This window comes from Mus musculus, chromosome 17, assembly GCF_000001635.26.
Source record: "Mus musculus strain C57BL/6J chromosome 17, GRCm38.p6 C57BL/6J".
NCBI classification, from domain to species: Eukaryota; Metazoa; Chordata; class Mammalia; order Rodentia; family Muridae; genus Mus; species Mus musculus.
In genome coordinates, this window is record NC_000083.6 from 74,578,591 (window position 1) to 74,596,567 (window position 17,977).

The 17,977-nt window shown below is 39.9% G+C and overlaps 1 protein-coding gene across 21 annotated transcripts in view; it reads left to right on the forward strand.

Moving 5' to 3' along the window:
• Positions 1-17,977, forward strand: part of Birc6 (baculoviral IAP repeat-containing 6) — a 175,103-nt gene that overhangs the window by 50,337 nt on the left and 106,789 nt on the right. For 14 of the 21 annotated variants that reach the window (XR_003952080.1, XR_385268.4, XR_003952078.1 and 11 more), the window contains exons 9-14: positions 575-1,972; positions 7,363-7,512; positions 11,005-11,230; positions 14,499-14,659; positions 15,732-15,863; positions 16,280-16,411. Coding sequence is in view for 18 of the 21 variants with exons in the window: in XM_011246257.3 (XP_011244559.1) it covers positions 575-1,972; positions 7,363-7,512; positions 11,005-11,230; positions 14,499-14,659; positions 15,732-15,863; positions 16,280-16,411 (2,199 nt within the window). In the remaining 3 variants the exon portion in view is untranslated. The remainder of the gene's footprint in view (positions 1-574; positions 1,973-7,362; positions 7,513-11,004; positions 11,231-14,498; positions 14,660-15,731; positions 15,864-16,279; positions 16,412-17,977) is intronic. The other 7 variants (XM_030249457.1, XM_030249455.1, XM_006523526.4 and 4 more) reach the window with 2 other exon arrangements.

A 17,977-nucleotide genomic window follows, 5' to 3' on the forward strand; every position in this document is an offset into this window, starting at 1 on the left:
GATATTTTTCTTAGGTATTTGAGAGAATCAATTAATTATAATACACAAAGAATATTGGGTGTATTTTTGGTTTAGAAATGAAGTCCAGAAATTCTATTCTTTTAGCATCAATTTAAAGCAATAACTAAATAATATAGTAATAATTTGCCATGACTTAAGAATCAATTTCTTCTCTACAAAATGTATTTGAGTTGAAAATAATTTTGAATTTCTTGAGTAGTCTTTTTTTAAGTTTTCATATGTAAGGTCATCTGACATTTGATTAAATTTCTTTTAAAATATTGGATATAAAAATATTTAATTTTTGTGTTTCCATGTATGTATTGGCACATGTGAAGGTCAGCGGGATAGCATGCAGGAAGTAGTTTCATTTTTCTCCCTCGTGGGTCCCAGTGATCATCAAGCTGAGTCTGGCTTCAGGGCAAGAGCCTTTTCCTGCTGATCTATCCTGTGGCCATGGAGTCCTTTAGTAACACATAGGTCAGATGAATCAGGAAAACCTCACTGAAGTACTGATAGTGATTTACATGACCACAGCTGCTGCATCTAATGTGATATATTTTTCTTTTCAAAGGGCATACATCACAGAAGGAAGCCATGGAAGTAAGCCTTGATATAACAGCTCTCAGCATTCTCCAGCAGCCAGAAAAACTGCAGTGGGAGATTGTGGCTAATGTGCTTGAAGATACTGTTAAGGATCTTGAAGAACTTGGGGCAAACCCCTCCCTAACGAACTCTAAGAGTGAAAAGACAAAGGAAAAGCACCAGGAACAACACAACATTCCCTTCCCCTGTTTATTGGCTGGAGGTTTATTAACATATAAGTCTCCTGCTACCTCACCCATTAGTAGTAATTCTCACAGGTCACTGGATGGTTTAAGCAGAACTCAGGGCGAAAGTATATCAGAACAAGGGTCAACTGACAATGAATCCTGCACAAATTCAGAGCTGAATTCTCCTCTGGTCAGGAGGACTTTACCTGTGTTACTTCTTTATAGTATCAAAGAATCTGATGAGAAAGCAGGAAAAATCTTTTCACAGATGAACAATATCATGAGTAAAAGTTTGCACGATGACGGTTTTACAGTTCCTCAGATTATTGAAATGGAGCTGGACAACCAGGAGCAGCTGTTGTTACAGGATCCGCCTGTGACTTACATCCAGCAGTTTGCAGATGCAGCCGCCAGCCTCACTTCTCCAGATTCCGAGAAGTGGAACTCTGTGTTCCCCAAGCCTGGGGCTTTGGTGCAGTGCTTGAGGCTACCAAAGTTTGCAGAGGAGGAGACTCTTTGTATAGACTCTATAACTCCTTGTGCTGATGGAATTCATTTGTTGGTAGGACTGCGGACATGCTCTGTGGAATCATTGAGTGCAATAAATCAAGTCGAGGCCTTGAATAATTTAAATAAATTAAACTCTGCACTATGTAATAGACGTAAAGGTGATCTGGAATCCAATCTTGCTGTAGTGAATGGTGCAAATATCAGTGTGATCCAACATGAGTCACCAGCAGATGTGCCGGAGCATCTGCTCATCCGGCCGGAGCAGAGGAATGTCGTCAGTGGTGGATATTTAGTTCTTTACAAGATGAACTATACCACTCGAATAGTGACTTTAGAAGAGGAGCCCGTGAAAATCCAACATATCAAAGATCCCCAGGACACAATTACCTCGCTCATTTTGCTTCCACCAGATATACTGGATAATCGAGAGGATGACTGTGAGGAACCTGCTGAGGAAATGCAGTTAGCCTCAAAGAATGGGATTGAAAGAGAAAAAAAGTCTGACATTTCTACGCTTGGACACCTGGTAGTAACCACTCAGGGAGGATACGTGAAAGTATTAGACCTTTCAAACTTCGAAATTTTGGCCAAAGTGGAGCCTCCCAAAAAGGAGGGCACTGAAGAACAGGATACATTTGTTTCTGTCATTTACTGCTCAGGCACAGACAGGCTGTGTGCGTGCACCAAAGGTGAGCTGCTTGCTTGATTCTTCTGAGAAACCTTTGGTGGCATTTGTCTATGTACATTATCTAGTGTGAATTTTAGATCCATGTAAGAGGTTAGTTTTTCTTTCTAGGAAATATTGTTTTTAATGCCTTTAAACTTATTTTTTAAACTTTCCTAGGCAAGAAATCTATTGTAATTAGCTTAGTAAGTCCTCAGAAAGTATCTTCTCAGCTGAGTGTAAACGTTTACTTAGGATGGTGAAACTCTAGGGTCATGAGTTTGAGGCCAGCCTGGATTGTGTAGCAAGATAGAGCTTTGCTCAATTTCAAGTATCATGGAACTTTGTGAATACTGACTACCTACATTTGTGGACCTAGTTTCCTTAGCAACTTGGATAAGAGGGCCCTTGTGTATGAGAGCACACAAGCTGCTGAGGGAGGAAGGACTTATTGGGCACATGGTTTCAGAGATGTTAGTTTGTCACAGCTGGGCACATATGAATAGTTAGGGAAGCTCCTGTCATGGCAGCTACAAAGCAAGGGTGTGTGTGTGTGTGTTGTCACCTATAGTCAGGGAGCCCCCCCACTGCTGCACCTGTGTGCAAAGGCCTCCATAGTTCACTTATAGATGTGTTTTTTCTACTCTGGCTCCTATAGTCTGTTGCTTAGGCTTTTTATAATCAAATAATTTATATACAGTTTCTGGCACAGATTACTTCTAGAAAAAACAACTTAGCAAATAGTCTTTAGTTTTGTAAGATGATAAGATACTTGGTCTTTTTTTCTTTTCTTTTCTTGTGGGGGTGGGGAGGGTTCGAGACAGGGTTTCTCTGTGTAGCCCTGGCTGTCCTGGAACTCAGTCTGTAGACCAGGCTAGCCTCGAACTCAGAAATCTGCCTGCCTCTGCCTCCCAAATGCTGGGATTAAAGGTGTGTACCACCACTCCCTGCTGGTCTTCTTTTCTTATAAGCTTTGGCTGATAAAAATTAGTTTTGAAACATTTGAGACCCCCTTTTGGATATTGTGCACCATTCCCCCCATATATATATTGTGTGTGTGTGTGTGTGTAAATCAAATAACTGCACTATAGATTTTCACAAATACTACTGGCATTTTGAATCATAACAAATACTCTTTGCTGTCGATAGGTTAGTTGGAATTAAAGGGCCACACAGTTCTTGAAGCCTAGATGAGTATAATGAAGAGTTGGTGGATTTAAGAAAAGCTACCTCTATCTGTGCTTTTGGAGTTATTAAGTTATTAAGTTATTAAGCTGAGTATTTTTTTAAGTACATTTCTAGGGCTTTGCCAAAGAGGGTAGTAGCTTATACATTAATTGATTCAGATTACAAATTTGAGCTACATCTAGTTTAATACCCAGAAAGGGGGAAAAATCTTCAAAGTACATTAAAATAATAGTAAATAGATATAAAGTAGGAACATTCAGCATAATTTCAGAAAGATAAAACTTTGAAGGTCACGTGAGACTTGAGAGTAGCTCTTCTAAGTACTAGAAAGTTCCAGGGAATTTTAACTTAGGATCATGTGCACTAGTTTGTTACTCTTAGTGATCACACCTACTTTTCAGTGCATATGCTTTTTGTAGAGCCCATTTTGCAGATCAGTAAACTTAAGTGAAGGAGAGTTCAGTAACTAATCACAGGGCTAATGAATGGCAGAGAGGCATTCTGCTCAGTGTGTTGTTAATAACGTCTTTTAAACTGTGTATACTGCGTTGTCAGAGTATAACAAAAGCTGAAGAACCTTAAAATGGATTCTCTGCTCGGGGTGGTGGCGCACGGATTTCTGAGTTCGAGGCCGGCCTGGTCTACAAAGTGAGTTCCAGGACAGCCAGGGCTATACAGAGATACCCTGTCTCGAAAAACAAAACAAAACAAAAAATAAAATAATATAAAATGAATTCCTGTAGTATTCAGTATGGAGGATCTGAGAAGTTGCCATCTTGCCATAATTTGCCCAAAATGGTGCTTCAGTAATTTGGCCCAGGACACATACTTGTAGGAACCTAATATGTATAGAATGCAATAAGGGTTTAATTATTTAAATTTTTTTGATGAGAGATACAATTTAGTAAGAATTTGAAAGTAGATTTATATATTCTTAGAGTTAGGACAGTAGCAGAAGCAGTCTCTTGTGATAGTTGATTTTCCTGGCTGTCCTTGAACTCTCTTCAATGCTGGGATTTCAGGTTTGTCATGAAGACCAAGTTCTGGAGAGCTAAAACAAATAATTTCCCCTATGTGTAAGCTTGTGCATGCAGTTCCAGGGCTGACATTGAGAGCCTTTCTCAAACTCTCCAGTTCCATTGAGGCAGGGTCTCTCAGTTGTGTCCAGGTTTTGATCAGCTGTTCTAGTAGCCAGCTTGTTCCTCGTGTCCCCTCTCAGGCTTTTGAGCACTGAAGTTTCAAGTGGCCATCATACCTTTTGATGTTTACTGGGGATCCAAACTCTACTCTTTATGGACTTTGCCATTTCTTTAGCTATAAAAATTATTATTAAAAATAATTGTAACATGAACAAAAGCTAGAAGCATTATTCATTGTTACTCATATTTAATACATCTGTATATTGAGTAATATAGATCTATATATTAAGTAATACTTTTGCATAATGTTTACATCATGTCAAGTGCATTTATCTCCTCACTCATCATGTCTTTGTGGAAAAAACTTTGAAGTCCTTTCTACTGGCCTTTTGACATGTTAATATATGTTGTTATGTGTAGTGTATAGTAGTTACCCCAGAGCTACTTGCTGCTGTATTGGTAGTGTCCATTGATAAACCATTCCACATTTCCCTCTTCCTTGACCCTGGTCTCTGTAACTGTCATTCTGCTCTAAACTTATATGAAATTAGCTTTTTTACATTTCATAGGAGTCACTTCATTGAGGTACTTTTCTGATTTATTTTGCTTAACATAATGATCTCTAGTTCTGCTCATGTAATTGTAAATGACAGGGTTTCATTGGTTTTTATGGCTAAGTATATTACATTATATACTTGTGTCAACTTTTTCTTTTCATTCATTAGTTTAAGGGCACTTAATGCTGTCCGTTGTGAATTCAGCCCTTCTGTGAACTTGGATGTGCAAATGTTTCTTTGACACAGTGCTGCCCTTTGAAAGTTTGCCCAGTAGTAGAATTGCTGGAATATATGGTTCATCTGCAGTGAAAGTTTCTTGAGAAACTTTCATCCTACTTTTTTGTTTGTTAGATGTATGTATGTATGTATGTATGTATGTATGTATGTACTTATCTATTTAACACTCCAGATTTCATCAACCCCAACCCCTACTCCCCCACCCAACCAGATTTCTAAACTCCCTGGGGCCTCCAGTCTCTTGAGGGTTAGGGGTGCATATTCTCTGACTGAACCCAGATCTGGCAGTCCTCTGCTGTATGTGTGTTGGGGGCCTCATATCAGCTGGTGTATGCTGCCTGGTTGGTGGTCCAGTGTTTGAGACATATTGGGGGTCAGATTAATTGAGACTGCTGGTCCTCCTACAGGGTCACCCTCCTCAGCTTCTTCCAGCCTTTCTTAATTCAACCACAGGGGTCAGCAGCTTCTGTCCATTGGTTGGGTGCAAATATCTGCATGTGACTCTTTGAGCTGTGTGGTCATGATAGGTCTCTTTTTGTGAGTGTTCCATTGGTTTAGTAGTAGTGTCAGGCCTTGGGACCTCCCCTTTAGCTGGATCCCACTTTGGGCCAGTCGCTGGACCTTCTTTTCCTCAGGCTCCTCTCCATTTCCATCCCTGAATTTCTTTCAGAAAGGAACAATTATGGGTCGGGGTTTTGACTGTGGGGTGGCAACCCCCTCCGTCCTGAGTTTAAATAGGATGACTTTGTTTCTGTAAAGGGCTTGGAGGAAGGCTTGTTTCTTACTGTTTCAGTGTCAGCATACCTTACCGTTCATTCAGATTTTGTGTCTGACAACTTTATGCAGTATGGTCCTGTCTGTTTCTCTCTGCCTTCATTTTCTAATGGAATTCCTCAAGTCACTTTTGCTTTGATATGGAGGCTTAATAGCCTGGGCTGACTAGGGGCCTCTCTGGCTGTTGCTGACCTTGTGTGAAACATCTGAGGGTTATGTGGGTAGAGATTGTCCAGCCCTTGGTACTTGTCTTGCTACTTGCAATTCTGATAGATGCTTGGTCTTTAGCGCTTTGCTTGTTCTACACAGGACTGTAACCTTAAGTAGAAGGGCTTGTTGGTATCTCACTTGAAACTAACATTTTTTAACTTTCAAAGTTCTGTAGGTCACATTTCCTTAGGAAGTGGCCGGGGGTTACCTGGTTCTCATTATTTACCTCACTTTGGTTGTCTGTAAGTTTTATAGCTTTATAGTTATATATATATATGACTACATATATATATATATATAAATAAATAAGAAAAGCTCTGTGTCATACTCTATAAGCTATGTGACTATTAAAGTTTATATATACATAATATATATTTTGCATACACGCACATATATGTTCTCTTTTGGAAGTGTAACTACATAAACTTGTTACAATGGAACATTATTTGTAATCATGGAGTTTTGGTTTTAGTCTCACATACTTGCTGAGTTTGCTGTAAGTTTTTATGTGATAGGTATGAAAATTAGAAATTTGATTTGCTTTGTAAACAATTCCATTGTGAGCACATCAAAAGTTAAAAATATCTGTTTATTTTTCTTACTCCTGGAATTAAGAGATTGGCCTATGGATGTTAATATATATAGCTACTGTGTTAGTGTCCTCATCCGTAAGGTGATCACAGTAACAGATAAATTAGTTAAAGGTACAAAACTAATGTATTATATGATGTAAAGAGGATGAGAATAAATACCTTTTAACAGAGTGTTTTGCTTTCATGTGTTGTTTGTACATGTGCTTGTGCCCTTGGAGGGCACACAAAGCTGTAAGATCCCCTGGAATTGGAGTTACAAATGGTGTGAGCCATCATGTAGGTGGTAGAAATTGAAGCCAGGTTCTTTGCATGTAGTTGTTTGTTTGTTTGTTTATGGGTTTTGTTTTTGTTTTTTTTTGAGACAGGGTTTCTCCGTATAGCCCTGGCTGTTCTGGAACTCACTCTGTAGCCAGGCTGGCCCCAAACTCAGAAATCTGCCTGCCTCTGCCTCCCAAGTGCTGGGATTAATGGCGTGCGCCAACACTGCCCACCCATTTTAGTAGTCTTAAGATAAATCTCTGTATTCTATTTTTGTTACTTAATTGGTTGTAGCTCATTGGGACTAAATCTCCAATTTTTTTGACACAGGTAATTGCTGTAGTGGTTTTTATCTGGGTGTTAAGTACTATTTTAACAAATTATGAATTTTAACTAATACTCCATTTAATTAAAAACTATTTTATATGCATTTGTTGATGAAATTTTACTATACTATAGGTGGTGAGCTTCATTTTCTCCAAATTGGAGGAACCTGTGATGATATTGATGAAGCTGATATTCTGGTAGATGGATCCCTTTCTAAAGGAATAGAACCAGCTCTAGAAGGTTCCAGACCTTTATCAAATCCTTCAAGTCCTGGTATTTCAGGTAAGATACTACTTTTTAAAATATCCTTGTAATATTTGTTTGTGTCTTATAATGAATTCTTCATTGTTACGTTTAGAAAGACATTCTTTAACCAGGTTTATTATTATACTATTATAATTAACCTTTCTGGTAGCTGAAAAATGTTATGCAAACTTAGTATAGAAAGAAATTATTTTCATAGACTACACAATATTTATGAGATCTGCCTAAGAAGCAAAACTATCATTTCTCTTATGTTTTTATAAATTACATTTTATTCATGTATTTATGTCTTTATTTATGTGTGTGTGTGTGTGTGTGTGTGTGTGTGTGTGTGTGTGTGTGTTTGTATGCTTGCCACAGCACTTCTGTGGAAGTCAGAGAACAACTTGTAGGAACTGGTTCTCTCTACGACATGAGTCCTGGACTGAATCCAAGTTGTTTGATGTGGTAGTAGGCCCTTTTATGCTTAGCCATCTTGCCTGCCTTTTTCTCTCAATACATAGCTTTTAGTTTAATTAAGGAATACAACGTGAAAGAAAGGGACACTGGGGCTGGAGAAAAGGCTTAGCGGTTAAGAGCACTGTCTGCTCTCCCAGAGAGCCATTGTTCATTGATTGGCCTTCGACAGTCTGTAATTCTAGCTCCGAGGAGATCTGATGCCTCTGGTCCCTGAGGGTGCTGCACTCAGATGCACATACTCACATACGGCATGTACATACATACACATAATATAGAGCAGAGGAAGAGTAAATAAGTGCAGAATCAATGGAGTGGAGTAATAGTCTGAATAGTACATGTAATTGAATAGCTAAGAGACATTCTTACCGCAGAGATTTATTTACATTGTCCTTGCCCCATTTCTTAACCTCTGGATAACATTGTGTGTGTTTATCGTTTTTTTTTGTTGGTCACACTGTCCATGGCAAAACTCCAGTTACAGGTCTATCAGTATTACCTGGGCTGAATTCTCACTTCTCCTAGCTCTCCTGACAGAGGGCAGGCTGGTGTTCCCTAGTGTCCAGCTTGCTACTTTTACTTTTTGTTCCCATCTATACTCTCCTGTTTTAAGGATTTTACAAAAAAACATAGCAATAGCATATAATTCCGGCTTAAAAGCTCTTCTTTGCTTTGTTGACATTTATGAAGTAATTATAGGCTGCTTCTCAAAAAATACAGATTTTTTTCATAAAAATCTTAAAAATAAAAAAGATTTCATTATGTAGCACTGGCTAGCATGAGACTTACTGTGTAGACCAGGCTAGCCTCCAATTCAGATATTCACCTAGCCTTGCCCACTGAGCACTGGGATAACAGGTATATGCTACCATGCTCAGGAAAACTTCAGGATTTCTTTTAAAATATGTTTAGATATTCATTTTATGTGTATGATATATTACCTGCATATGTGTCTGTGCACCAGCACCACATGCATATCTGATGCTGCACATTAGATTCCTTGTCACTGGAGTTACAGACAGTTGTGAGCTCCTTATGTGGGTCCTGGGAATCTAACCTGGGTGCTCTGCTTGAAAAGAAGAGCCAGTGCTCTTAACCACTGAACCATTCTTTCCAGCCCCAACTTATGATTTATGAAGTATATAATTCAGTTTTATGTTCTTGACATTTCATGTTCTCTTTCCCTTTGTCTGCCACACTTCATCCAGTCCATTGCATGTTCCACCCCCCCCCTCAGTGCTGTGGTTCAAAGCCAGTGCTTTATGGATAGGAGAGAAGTTCTCTCTCTGACCTGCACCCCATCCTTGTACCTCCCCTCTGCATAGCCAGTTCCTCCTTCTGTGGTTCTGTAACTCTTAACACAGTCCACAGTTTATCTTCTTAACCTAATGTTTAAAAGAAATTTAAGCAAGGCTTGGTGGCATAAATTTAACCCCAGTATTCTGGAGGCAGAGGCATAGATTGGTTGATTTCTGTGGATTCCAGGCTACCCAAGGGGACATAATGAGATCTTGTCTCATGAACAAAACAAACAGAAAACAGAAAAGGACTGGAGATGTAGCTCAGTGGAATACTCATTGCTCTTGTAGATAACCTGGGTTTGATTTCCAGTAACCATACAGTGACTCATAGTCCCCTGTAACTCCAGGTCCAGATCTGAACCCCCTCTTCTAACCTCTGCTGCTCCCAGGCACAGACCTGGTGTATATACATACATGCAGGCAGAGATTCATAAACATAAATATTTAATGAAGTAAATTTTAACAGAATACTTAATAAATGTTTTAAAAAGTAGTAAATAGGTCAGTAAAAGACGCTTGAGACTTTTTCAGTGAAAAATGTGTTGTAAGAGTGAGCTGTAGTGCTGCAGGTCTCTAATATTTGCACTTGAGAGACTCAGACTCTGGAGTATTCTGAGTTTGTTGCCAGTTTTGTCTACACAGTGAAACTCCAATTTCTCCCCATAAAAAATGTTAAAGCACATGCTAAGTAGGAGCAATATCTAAACTTGTCACTTATTCTTTATGGTATCTTGTAGTTCAGCATTTTGATGTTTTTCTCTTACACAAGAAGTAATCTTTTGGTGATCACTAGTTAATAATATAGTTCATTTTCGGAATTAGTAACGTAGAATATGGTCATTTTCAATGTTTATTTACTACTGGCATGTGTCTAGAGGATGTCTTTATCACAGAAGAGAAAGAATAGTTCATTCTTGGTGTTTATTGCCTTTGGCTGTTTTACATGATTATAAAAGGGCATTTCTTTTTTAAAAAATTTTTAAAAAGATTTATTTTTATTTATATGAGTATACTATAGCTGTCTTCAGATACACCAGAAGAGGGCATTGGATCCCATTACAGATGGTTGTGAGCCACCATGTGGTTGCTGGGATTTGAACTCAGGACCTCTGGAAGAGCAGTCAGTGCTCTTAACTGCTGAGCCATCTCTCCAGCTCCAAAAGGGCATTTCTTATGTAATTGCTGCTACCTTGCATTTGCTTTGTAAATAACATGTTATCAAAATTAACCACTTATCTGAGTGTGGTAATTAGTAGTTTAGTACTATTGACTTTATTGCCCTCAGTTATTTCCCCTTTTTGTTTTTTGTTTGTTTTAACTTTAAAGATTTATTTATTTATTTATTTATTTATTTATTTGAGTACACTGTAGCTATCTTCAGACACACCAAAAGGGGACATCAGGTCTTGTTACAGATGGTTGTGAGCCACCATGTGGGTGCTGGGATTTGAACTCAGGATCTTCAGAAGAGCAGTAAGTGCTCTTAACCATTGAGCCCTTTCTCCCACCCTATTTGCCTTTTTCTAACAGACTGGATTTGGGAGTACTGAATATGATCTGTCCCTTAGCCAAGTACTACTTAGTATAGAATAAAGATTCCTTAGTTTAGTTTATTCTTTTTTTTCATGTATTTGGCAGTGTTGTATTTTGAATAGACAAATAAAAAAAAAAAAGAACTGAAATAAGAACTAAAATAATGTCTTTTTTTTCCCCTTTTTAAATCTGTTTCAACTACTGCACTTACTACTGTTAGGAGTTGAGTTATTGGTGGACCAGCCTTTCACACTTGAAATCTTGACGTCTTTAGTAGAACTAACTCGATTTGAAACACTGACTCCACGATTTTCAGCAACTGTTCCTCCATGTTGGGTAGAAGTTCAGCAAGAACAGCAGCAAAGAAGGCACCCGCAGCATCTGCACCAGCAGCACCACGGCGATGCTGCTCAGCACACCCGGACCTGGAAACTGCAGACCGACAGGTATGCGGCTTCTCCACGGAGATTGGACTCTCATTAGAAGTAACATGGAGTTCTCAGCCGTCTTACTGTTTCTCTTAATATTGGAGTATTAATAACTTTCTCTTTGTATTTGTCATTTGATTTTGGATATTCCTGTATTGCTTTGACTTGTAGAATAATATGAGATGACTCACTATTGTTATTTGAGAGCCAAAATTTAAACTCTTGTGTGTAAAACCAGCCACTGTTTCAGACACTAGTGTTTCGAAAGTCATATTTTAGTGAGCATCAAACAGTGAACAGGTATATCCTATTGTATATAGTCATAGTGCCCAGATGGCTGTGGTTAGATTAACCTAGAGCTTGGGGAGGAGAGAGCAATGGTAGAGAGCTCTGTATAGAGATTCTGATTCATGGGCAGTGCAAGTATGAAGCCTCTGACATCTTACGGTTTCTAGAGTAGGAAAACCACTATTGTCGGAGGGTTGTGAACATAGTAGAGGGCAGGAAGTAAGGTCCCGCCTCTGTTTAGGAGCTGAGGGCTAGAGGCCTTTGAGCACAGTCAAGCTTTGACAACAATGCACAGCACAGGATCCCTCCTGAGTCTGCTGTTAGGGGTGGTAACAGGTGCGTACGGTTATGGATTCTGGTGATGGTGGGTACTGGTGCATGCAAAGACTTCGCTTTGGTTGTCGAATTGTTGATGGTACCTTAGAAGATAGTAATAATGATGGAGAAAGTTAAAAGAGTAGTGAGAATCTGGATATAATTTAAAGATAAAGGGCATGGAATTTTCTGATATATTTAACCTCTGATGTGAGAGAGGACATTTTGTAGCAATAGAAGAGATCAAGTAAGAAGTTCTTATTTTACAATGAAAATTCTAGGATCTCATTTATAGATCTTGGTTGGGGCCCAGGAATCTTCAGGTAATTGATACATGATAGAAACCCTCTTTGAATGTCAAAGGCTTTGTTTTGGTTTGGTTTGGTTTTTCTGGAGACAGGGTTTCTCTGTATAGCCCTGGCTGTCCTGGAACTCACTTTGTAGACCAGGGTGGCCTTGAACTCAAATCTGCCTGCCTCTGACTCCCAAGTGCTTCGATTAAAGGTGTGTGCTGCCACGCCCTGCTGTTATTTTACTTTTATTTAAAAATATTCTATCTTATTTATTTGTGTGGGGGCTTTGTTATAACAAATCTCAAGGCAGGTACAGATTGCTAAGGTAAGATTAATGCCCTAAGTTTCACTTTTAACAAACAAAAACAAAATGGGCTTATTTTAATTTTTTCATATGTATATGTATATCTGTTTAAATGTTTGCCTCATGTATGTGTGTGACCATTGAGGCCAAAAGAGGATATCAGCTGCGCTGGTACTGGGTTTAGTGGCTTGTAAATGAACTTCCATCCTGTGGAAATGGGCTCTTTTTAAACCCTGAGCAATCTGTGCAGCCTCTACCCTCCTTTCCTTTCATTTCCCCTTTCCTCATTCCAATTTTCCTTTTCCCCTTTCCCCCTTTCTCCTTTCCCCCTTTTCCCTCTTCCCTCTTTCCCTTTCTGTTTTTTCCTTTCTTTTTTTGTCATCTCTTCTTTCCCCCTCTTTCTCTCCTTCCCTCCCTTCCTATTTTTTTCTGAGACAGGGTTTCTCTGTGTATTCTTGGCTGTCCTAGAACTCAGTTCTGTAGATTAGGCTGGACTCAAACTCAATTCCTCATGCCTCTGCTTACCAACAGCTGGGATTAAAGATGTGTGCCATCACTGCCCATTTCCTCCTCTCCTCTCCTCTCCTCTCCTCTCCTCTCCTCTCCTCTCCTCTCCTCTCCTCTCCTCTCCTCTCCTCTCCTCTCCTCTCCTCCCCTCCCCTCCCCTCCCCTCCCCTCCCCTCCCCTCCCCTCCCCTCCCCTCCCCTCCCCTCCCCTCCCCTCCCCTCCCCTCCCCTCCCCTCCCCTCCCCTCCCCTCCCCTCCCCTCCCCTCCCCTCCCCTCTCCGTTCTTCTCTTCTCCCCTCCCCTCTCCCCTCTCCCCTCCTCTCCCCTCCTCTCTCCTCCTCTCCCCTCCTCTCCCCTCCTCTCCCCTCCCCTCCCCTCCCCTCCCTTTCTCTTTTCTTGTTAATTTTTTTCTTTTTAAAAAAAGTTTATTTGTCCTACTCACTGCCTTCCTCCCTATCATGTTTCCCCTCTTTCCCCTTATTCCTTCTTCGCTTTTCTGAGCAAATAGGGACCTCCCTGGGTATCCCCATGTCCTGGTACATCAAGTCCATCTGAGGCTAGGAGCATCGTCTTTCACTGAGGCAGCCAAGCTAGAAGAGCATATCCCAGGTACAGACAACAGCTTTTGGGATAGCCCCTGTTTCAGTTGTTCAACACCCGCATGAAGACCAAGCTGTACATCAACTACATTATGTGCAGGCAGGCTTAGGTCCAACTCCCGATGTTCTTTAGTTGGTGGTTCAGACTCTGAGAGCCCCAGGCGTCCAGGTTAGTTGACTGTTGGTCTTCTTATAGAGTTTCTATCCCCTTAGAGACTACAATCCTTCCTCCCATTCTTCCATACCAGTCCCCAGGCTGTGGGTGTCTGTTCTGTATCTGTCTGAGTAAGCTGCTGGATAGAGTGGGGAGGGGTGTTCAGGATCAGGTGTGAGGAGGGACAGGAGAGATGATGGATAGATGCTATGATAATGAATGGAAATCTGCAACTGATGGGTGTGAGGAGGTGGGGGGCATCTTTAGGACAAGACTGAGACCTTGGATCAGGGAGGTGCCCAAGAATCAGTAAGGGTGACCTTAGTTGTGTCTCACTACATTGGGGATATGGAACCTGAAGAGGCTACCTCCTATAGTCTGGTGGGAACTCCATTGGAGTGATAGGGACACCAACCCACCCACAAAATTTTTGACCCAAAATTCATTGTGTCTACAAGAAATGCGGTCACGGGGGATGGAGCAGAAACTGAGGGAATGGGCAACAAACAACCAGCACAACTTGAGACCCATCCCATGGGCAAGCACCACTCTATGACACTGTTATGTTTGCAGACAGGAGTCTAGCAAGGATGTCCCCTCTTCTATTTTTTGAAGCAGTGTCCTTGTATTTTAGTTTTGTTTAGAACTCTGCATTCCAGGGTGGCCTCTTTCTTGTTTCTTCATCATGAGTTCTGTGTTTGCGGTTACTAACCACCACACCCTGGTTGAGAAAACAAGGAGTAGAAAAGGTAATGTGATGCTAATGATATTTTGGTGTATGAAGGAAGTGTTTTTCTTCATTTAACATTTTTTACCTTATCTGACAGCAACAGCTGGGATGAACATGTGTTTGAATTGGTTCTACCTAAAGCCTGTATGGTTGGACATGTGGACTTCAAATTCGTTCTGAACTCCAACATCACCAGTGTCCCCCAGATACAAGTGACACTGCTGAAGAACAAAGCTCCAGGCCTAGGGAAAGCCAATGGTAAGAGGGATCAGAGCTACTACTGGAAGGTCTTGTCCTGGGCTTGTTGTCTCTCCACGAGCTTGACTGTTGTTCTCGTGACTCTTGTGCTCTCCAGCGCTGGCGACCTTCTAGTTTTATTTTCTAAAACCACTCAAGAGAGTCATCTAAAGTACATTTCAGATTTTTCCAGTAACTTAGTAATTTTCAGGATTTATGATGGTAAATAGTTTAATCATGTCTTTTGTGAAGTGACACCAGTTCCCCTTCTGTGACTGCCAGCTTTATTCTTTGTCTTTTTTTTAAGGAAGAATTGATGGTAAGAGAAACTGTTTTGAAAATTATTATTTTAAAGTAGTCAGTCAAGCTAGACTTTTATGTAATGCCAGAAATAATAGCAATTTTTCATGGATTTACCATGATAGGAACTAGATATTAGGTCTCATTACTTGTCTCTCCCCTCCCCTCCCCTCCCCTCCCCTCCCCTCCCCTCCCCTCCCCTCCCTTCCCCTCCTCCCCCTCCCCTTCCCCCCTTCCCTCCCGTCCCCTTCCTTCTTTTTTTCTTCCCCTTTTCTTTGAAAATTCATTCTTAAAATTGAATATAAAATCAGTGTAAAATGAGGACGAAAGGGTACAAACATTTTGCTCTGAAAATGTTCCTTTGCCAGAACGTCTTTGTGTGTTTGCATACTGAAGAGAGGGAGGGAGGGGTGTGTGTGTGTGTGTGTGTGTGTGTGTGTGTGTGTGTGTGTGTATTCATGTGTGTATTCTCATGACATTTTCATTTAATGAATTTAGGACTTAGGCAGTTGGTATCTTTAGAACTTTGTAGGTATTTGTATTGTGCAGCTTAGGGAGGAACTTTTAATTTAGTTGCCAACAAGTTATATCTTCAAGCAAATATTTTATTACTGTTTGTAGAGAAGACAAAATATAAAATCATTGAATTTAATTTTCTCTTCTTGACAAGTATTTTATAGCATCTATGGTGAAATCTTAGTAGCTCCCTGTTTAGCAAAAGATTTGAGAGTTTTAGGCACAAAAATTATTGATATTGAGCAAAATTAAGTTTACTAATATTTTTATCCTCTAGAAACAGCAGTAGATAGGCAGATCACCTTTCCTTTGTCTCCAGCTCTTAACATTGAAGTGGAACATAATGGGAACCCGTCCCTGGTTGATTTGAATGAAGAAATGCACCACATGGATGTAGAGGAGTCACAGTGTGAGTTCAACCACAGAGCTGTTGTCCCTGGCAGTAAAGGAGTAGTGATTGTAATGCATCCTGTGGGGAAAGACTTCCTTGTGGCAAATAACTTATAATTCTGCTTTTGCAATGTGCTGTAACTTCCATCTCACCTTTGTGAATATAGCTGCACTAATACTTGTGATTTAGTCCTTAATGCCTTGCAATTTGAAATCAATTCATGATTCTATAGCTCCTCTTTTCAAAGTCAAGGTGAAATATAAAATGAGAGTGGAAAAAAACACGTAACAGATAACTGATTATACTAATGAGTTGTTGGAACACATTTTATGAATTGTATTTTATGCGGTGGTATCATATGGAAATGGGATGGATATATCTTTATTGGATTTCTGATAATACTCTGAAAGAAAAATACATATTTTTCTTTTTAGGTCTTAGGTTATGTCCATTCTTAGAGGATCATAAAGAAGACATTCTGTGTGGCCCAGTATGGCTTGCTAGTGGTCTGGACCTATCAGGTCATGCTGGGATGTTGACGTTGACAAGCCCCAAACTTGTTAAAGGTAAAGTGAGATGTTTTGTAAAAGTAGAGTAAATAATGCCAGCATAATACAGAAGACACTTTTGAAAACTGATCCCAAAATGCTGTTTTGTTTGGAACTTTGACTAGGACTTCCAGCGTCTTCCTATGTGTGAGGGTATCGCCTATCATGAGTGTGTGTGTGTGTGAACTGACTCTAGGTTTTCAGGTCTTCGTACGTCTTAGAGTTAGGGTGTGGCGTCATCACAGTTGGGTGTTTGAGGAAAGTGCATGCTTTATATAGGCTTCAGCATTCATTGGGTGGCTTTGAAACATACACCCCGTAGATAAAGGTAAGTTCTGTATATACAAGTTTCATTGTATTTCTTGACTGTATGGTATTTGTTAAAGATTTGAGATATGATGATGTATTTGGGTTCATTCTGGGAAGTAGTGGTATGAAAAACCAAATCTCTTACATTATTTAGACTATAACATAAGCTTGTAAGTGGGAAAATGTTTAGATAAAACATGGGGATGTGCCACACAGCAGGACTAGGAAACTCTTAGTGTTTTGCAGCATTTTTTTAAATCAAATTTCCCTCATGAGCTCACAATTATTTTTGAGACAGGATCTCTCCATAACCCTGACTATCCTGCTATTGATTATGTAAATCAAACTGGCCTGGAACTCAGAGAATCATCTGCCTCTATCTCCTTAGAGATAGGATCAGAGTTGTGTGCCACCACACCTGGTTCTCACGATCTCTAAGTGATGGAAGCAATGATTGCGGAATCTAATGGAAGAGTGAAAGTATGAATTGTGTCAAACAGCAGATTGAGATGGGGAGTCCTATCAAGTCCTAGTAGTCTAGGTGTATTAGTAAGAAGAGTGTAGCAGCCCTGGGACTACTTGGGTCAGAGAAAAACAAGTGACGTGTAGTCAAACCCTAGGGGCAGGCAGGGAAGTGGGAAGCTGCCGGTGGGTTTGCAGCTATTAAAATATGTAGCCCACTGCAGCAGTAGTCTGATGGTTTGTTCGTTAGGTCTATTTATTTGAGGATATTTTTGCAACATTTTACATTATAGATGGGATCTGTGATCTCAGTTTAGTGACTGTTGATTGCTTTCATCTTGAGAGATACAATTACAGGAGTTTTAGTTAACACCAAGGTGTAGGCACTACTATATATGAGAAGAAACCAAACCGGAAGAAGGAATTTTGTTGCATGCCTAAAAGCAGCATATTAATTACCCAAATCCTGGGTATATGAGTATGTGTGTATATCTCAAACCATTTTCTCTTCACTTCAAAGTTTTTCTTAACTGAGGTAAAAATATGTCTTTGATTTTTTTTTTTTTTTTAACTATAACCATTAAAATGCTTTATGTACGTATTCACACACTTCTATAAATGGGCAGACAGGAATGTTAGATAAGGCATAGTGAGGCAAAGAGACCTGTGTTCAGAGCACACATACATAAGGACATGCTCACACTCACACATAAACATAATTAACAGATAAAATAATCATTTCAAAAAGGTTAGATCATGGTCATGCTACCATAATCAGTTGTTGACAGTAATCCTTTACAATCTACTTTTGCT